We start from the raw sequence: 5,787 nt of genomic DNA, 5'->3' as shown, positions 1-5,787 counted from the left end.
TATGTATATATATATATGTATATATATATATATATATGTATATATATATATCTATATATATATATATATTATTAACTCTTATTTCATGCAATATAGGTGTTTTGCACCCTCAGTCACAATTAGTAATGATAAAATTTTCCGTATATTGGGCCTAGCTGTTTATTTCAATTTTTAATATACATATTAACTTTTCACTAATTCAGACATAAATTCATATGTTAAATATATATACTGATAGGTCAATTTAGCCAAACCAGCGAGCTTCTGACTGACAGGCAAAAATAGTCTAGTTCCAGTGATCTCTGAGTCGCTCATGGGGCAGTTATATATATATATATATATATATATATATATTGTGCCTCATTCAATATTAAGAACAATTATTTCTTGTAATAAAGTGCTTCGGAAGCCTCAATCACAACTGGTGACAATAAAATGTTTCCTTTATGGTCTTATATTGTGCCTAGCTGTTTATATTATCATCATCATCATATATATATATATATCAATGTGGAAAAGCTAATGTTAAATGATGGTAATTGTGATATTTTTAATTGTCTCCTACTTGGAGAAGGCTTTTGACAAAGAGCCTTACTTTATGATCTGGGGTTTGCCAAGGAAATAAAGGGTAGAAAGATATATCTAGTTATAACTCAGAAACATATCCTTATCATTCCATGGATCTTTTTCTGACACAAAGGACTGTTACAGAGAGTAGGTGCACATGATGTACAACTGATCAAATGGCCACATGGTAAAAATACCACACTCTTCATCCAAGCAGATTTTACAAAGCTTTTGTTCTTTTAGCATATTATTCTCTGCAATTAAATTGCTGTTGTAAAAAAAAATAATAATAAATAAATAAACTGAAATGTAATGTAAGGTTAAATGAATATATAATAGAATGGTTATGCAATGGTAAAATATAACAAATAGAATGATAAATTCTAAATATTAAAATAGTATCAACAGTTACACAAGAAAAATATTCCATTTCATTCACACCAATTCACCCTAGGTTCCACGTGAACATTTCTCAGAGATATTTATTTACAAAATATCTTTTCTTAAGTTATGTTCCCAAACAGATTATTATACTAATAAAAACAAACAAAAATCTGTTTTGGCTCCTTCACAGTTTAACCTTTCATCGTTTAGCATAAAGCTGCCTCTATCTCTACAGTTGAAGGTAGATAATAATCTTGCAAGTTCCTGGCAACCTCACTAGGGCTGGTGCTATATAAAAAAAAAAGATCACCCAGTACACTTTGTAAAGTGATTGGTGTTAGGAATGGTATCCAGCTATAGAAACCATGCCACAGTAGGTACTGGAGCACTATGCAGTCCTCCAGGTTGTTAGATTTTGTCAAACCATCCAACCCATGCAAATATGGAAACTGGATGTTAAAAGAAGAGGATGTTGTGTGAAACATTTGATAGTAAGTAAGTATGGCCAGAAGATTTAAGTAACTTTAATGTCTCTAGCACTTACAAAAGTTAGAATATTTATGATATTGAGATAAATAAAATAATTTAGGAAACATGGGGTAACATCAATAAAGGAAACTAATCCAAACCATTTAGAATATTACTTTCTCCTCTTCCTGATGTTGTAAATTGACATTGAGAAGTTAGGGAACAGGCCAAAAAGAGTCAACTGGTTTGCTATGTTGAGTTGAACATTACTACAAGAGTTCATAAAGCTGGTGTATACCTTCAGATTTAAGTAAACGAAAAATATTAGAATCTTGAGTAGAGTTGGTCACTTTCTCCAGATGAGAATTTTAGTCCAATACTATAAGCTAACAAAATATTTATAAATTATACCATATTTTCATTAATTACACTAATGATCTGTGCCTCATTTTGGTATTTATTTAAAGCTAAAGAATTTCTGTCAGTGTCAGAATATGAATTATCAATCCATTATATAGAAGGTATATAGCATAACAATTTTTCAGAGAAGCTAACAAGGGCACTTCAAAGTGGTTGCTCAACCTGCTAGAAAAAGCAGTCAAGGCTCCATCAACTCAAAAAGGAGGGACACATTGAATAATGTAATTCTTGAAAATAAGATAGGATGATTATAGCATGAATGTATTTGATTCTAGGTTTGTTTGATCAGGATTGGCATTGGGCTAACAACAACTGTGTCAGTTGTGACTCTTTTTTTCAAGATGTTTTCCTGGAATATTTACAGTCATCATTAACCAAATATGTCAATGTACATCTGCTAACAATTGCTGATCATGGACATGTGTAACAAATCTACACTGAATAGAAAAAAATAGCCATGTAATCCGAAAGAAATATGGATATTATTCTCAATGTTGAAGAGGCAAATATGGATTAAACACAATATACATAGAACAACTTTGTTTAATTGATTTCAAGCATGTTTTTCCATGCTGGCATGAGTTAGCTGAAGCTATTGTTTCAGCACTGTTTTTCCAGCTAGATACCCTTCTTGACACTAACCCATAACTGTTTTCCCGGTGAGGGATCTTTTATTTTACAAGTGTATGAAGGCACAAAATGAGTAGATGATTTGTTGACAGGAGAAATGATAATGTTGCCACTTGCAGCTTGTTGTATTCAGAGATGTTACGCAGATCAACACAGGGTGGGGAGAGAGAGAGAGAGAGAGAGAGAGAACGTATACCACACCACTCTGAAAACCATATTCTATAGGACTACAGAGATTTATTTTAAAACTGCAAATGATATGGTATTGACAGTCATAAAGTTTTAAAAACTAGATGTTCTCTTGCTTTATGAGCCATAGCAATCCAACGTCAATGTAAGACAACAGACAAAGGATTACTTAATAACTGCTACTTCACTGTCAGTACTTTGACAGAAAAATGATCACCTAGTATTTACTAACAATTATTTTAATGTATGAAGAAATAGTTATCATTTATTTCTTACTAGCAGACATTTCAGTGTCGTCTTTTTGTTGTTTGATCAGGCTTCTCTTCATTACTTATTTTCTCAATACCATCATCATCAACATGAGAATCATTTTGGATTTTGTCAAGTAAATCTGATGCTTGTGAAAAAGACGACCCTTAAAAACAAAAATGTCAACAAAAAAAAAAGAATAAAAAACACATGTACAAATACATTAGGTTTTGTGTAAAATATTTGGGTAATTATAATCTAGCATTCAATTATATTGATATTTATCCATTGCCTTCATAATAATACTCCTTCTGTGTTAGGCTTTTGTCTGTACTTTGAATTAAGAAATGCATAAATTGATGGATTTTTAAGAAAGGAAATTTTGTTGGAGGAAAGAATGATTTAGTGATTTCATCACTAGAGTAGTTATCAGAAGTTATCAATCTCATTTCATAGCATCTCATATTTTTAATTCAAATCAAACTAACAAGATAGAATCCCAATCATGAAAAGCAACTGCTAGTTGAGCTCTAGTTCTGACAATTAAATGTATGCATGTTAGTATTTTTTAACATGATGCTTCTCAAGTAACTGAAATTTTATATGTACTCTACCTTGAACATTTTGATGAAAAGACACCAGATAATTCAAAAACTGACGAATAGTTTGATGGTTTACAATACTGGCATTGAATTCTTGTATATAAGCAACTGAATGAATCTTCTACTAAAAGGCAAATGCTAGATTTTTCAATGAAATATTAAGAAGAAAACTCATTTTGGTAGATTAGAATAAACTACGTGGTAGGGGGTCTGAAGAAGCTACAATCTCCAAAAGGTGATGAAACTGCATCTGGCAAAATAGCTTGGGAAAAATTTATATAATTTAAGGATCTTGGGAGACCTAAGAGCAGAGGTGGGTAAAGGAAGAATTTAACCAAAATTATCTGATGTAATCATATAAATTTATACTTCAAAGACGATATGATAAAGGGCAAAAATGAATTAAAACACTGTGATTTGCTGTCTTGTGTATACTGTATTGAACAAACATATGTCAATACAGCAATGATTAAAATGATGAATTTTGTACAAAAACTGGATAGTTTAGTTTTGTGTAACAAAAAATTATTACATTTTAAAAAATCGAAAATTATTCTTACCTGTTTCTTTGATTTTGTTTTTCACAATTCTTTTGACTAAATTTCGTTTATAGCCCATAGATAAAACAGCCAGAACTGTAGGTGTTTCCATATATGATACTTTAGGTTTGTGGAAAGCTGTGATATGATGGTAAGAAAAAAAAGAATCAGTAACTTTTTTCAAATTCAGTGAAGATTACAAATAAATCATCTGAAAATAATTAAACTTATTTGTCACTGTTTGCCCAGTGTATCTTGCACAATATTGACTATGGGAGTTTAGTTTTGTATAACAAAACATTATTACATTTTAAAAAATTGAAAAGTATTCTTAACTTGTTTCTTTGATTTTCTTTTTCATGATTCTTTTGACAAAATTCCATTTATCGCCCATAGATAAAATATCACGAACTGCAGGTGTTTCCATAGATGATGCTTTAGGTTTATTAGTTTTCAGTTTGGGAAAACCTAAAGTATAAAAGGAAATTATTAAAAGTTTTCTGAAAATATTCAAAATCTTATTTTTTAATTAACAGTGACCTTTGACTATTTCCTTGTGCAAATTTTATCTTTCTGTTTGTGTTCATACAGCATCATTATTTCCCAGAAAATATACACTGGTGCAGTATCTAATTGTTTTCTCAAGGCAGATATATGGCCTGGTTTTTAAAAGGCTTAAAAATGGAAATTGCATAGATTTATGTTTTACTCTTCTTGGCTTCATAACCTAAGTGACTCAATAAAATACTAACTTTATGAATTGGCCAATGATAAATCTTGATCACTAAGTTTGACTCTGAAGTACCATTGATGCACTTGTTTTACAAATGGTGATATATTTTGTCGGTTTTAAAGGTCTATGTTTGCACCTTATCACATATATAATGAAACATATCTTTATTATTTTTACAAGATCTGCTTGGCATACTCTATTATTAAAGAATATTAACAGATAAACATATATGCCAGTGAAAAAGAAAAATGAATCAATCATGGAAAATGTAGTTAATATACATACTGTACTTTATGAAATGATGTAATAGTACTGAATATTCTTTCTCATTTGAGAAAAACTGTCATGTGATGGTATAAAAAAAAATCAATAACTTTTTGCAAATTCAGTGAACTTGATTACATATAAATCACCTGAAAATAATTAAACATCTTTATCACTATTAGCCAATGTATCTTACACAATATCATTTTTGGGAGCTTTGATGGCACATACAGAAAGTTACTCAAGTTTTCTATAATTTTGTGAATGGCTAACTTAAACATTCAATTGCTTTTAATTTCTTGAAATATGTTGATGATTTTTTCACAATTTTGTGATATTGCAGCATTTCTACTCTCAGTGTCAACTGGAAGTTGACCGTTGCACAGCCGAGGGAAAATATTTTGCAAACTGGGCTGTTGATGCATCTCTGTTAAATGTAACTCCCATATTAGTAGAAAAATATAGGGACATTTCCTCTCCTAACCCTAATCATTATTATAAAAGATATTTTGATAAGATCTTGTTAATACTTCAATGATGCTGTCTAGTAATTATTAGAGCTTCTAGTTTCTTAAACTTTTTTTTATTGTCCAGATTCTTTCATTATAAAAAAACCAGAGTTATCAACAGAATTCAAGACTCATTTGTTCCAACAAATTTAATCAATTAATATTAAAAGCCTTCAACCTAAATTCATATTGCACACACACACACACACACACACACACACACACACACACAC

General features: G+C 30.3%; 1 protein-coding gene across 6 annotated transcripts in view; it reads right to left on the bottom strand.

The window, feature by feature from the left end:
- Nucleotides 1-5,787, bottom strand: part of LOC106872101 (E3 ubiquitin-protein ligase XIAP) — a 42,697-nt gene that overhangs the window by 6,533 nt on the left and 30,377 nt on the right. For 3 of the 6 annotated variants that reach the window (XM_052978442.1, XM_052978446.1, XM_052978445.1), the window contains exons 3-6: nt 4,385-4,516; nt 4,070-4,186; nt 2,935-3,073; nt 78-835 (exon numbers count right to left, since the gene is read on the bottom strand). In XM_052978442.1, the coding sequence (XP_052834402.1) occupies nt 2,946-3,073; nt 4,070-4,186; nt 4,385-4,516 (377 nt within the window). In that variant the 3' untranslated portion in view covers nt 78-835; nt 2,935-2,945. Of the gene's footprint in view, nt 1-77; nt 836-2,686; nt 3,074-4,069; nt 4,187-4,384; nt 4,517-5,787 lie in introns of those variants that run through there. The other 3 variants (XM_052978443.1, XM_052978444.1, XR_008267180.1) reach the window with 3 other exon arrangements.

Source organism: Octopus bimaculoides, chromosome 2 (assembly GCF_001194135.2).
Source record: "Octopus bimaculoides isolate UCB-OBI-ISO-001 chromosome 2, ASM119413v2, whole genome shotgun sequence".
NCBI lineage: Eukaryota > Metazoa > Mollusca > Cephalopoda > Octopoda > Octopodidae > Octopus > Octopus bimaculoides.
Note: the sequence above shows the minus strand (reverse complement) of the source record. Positions and strands in the feature narration are given on the sequence as shown.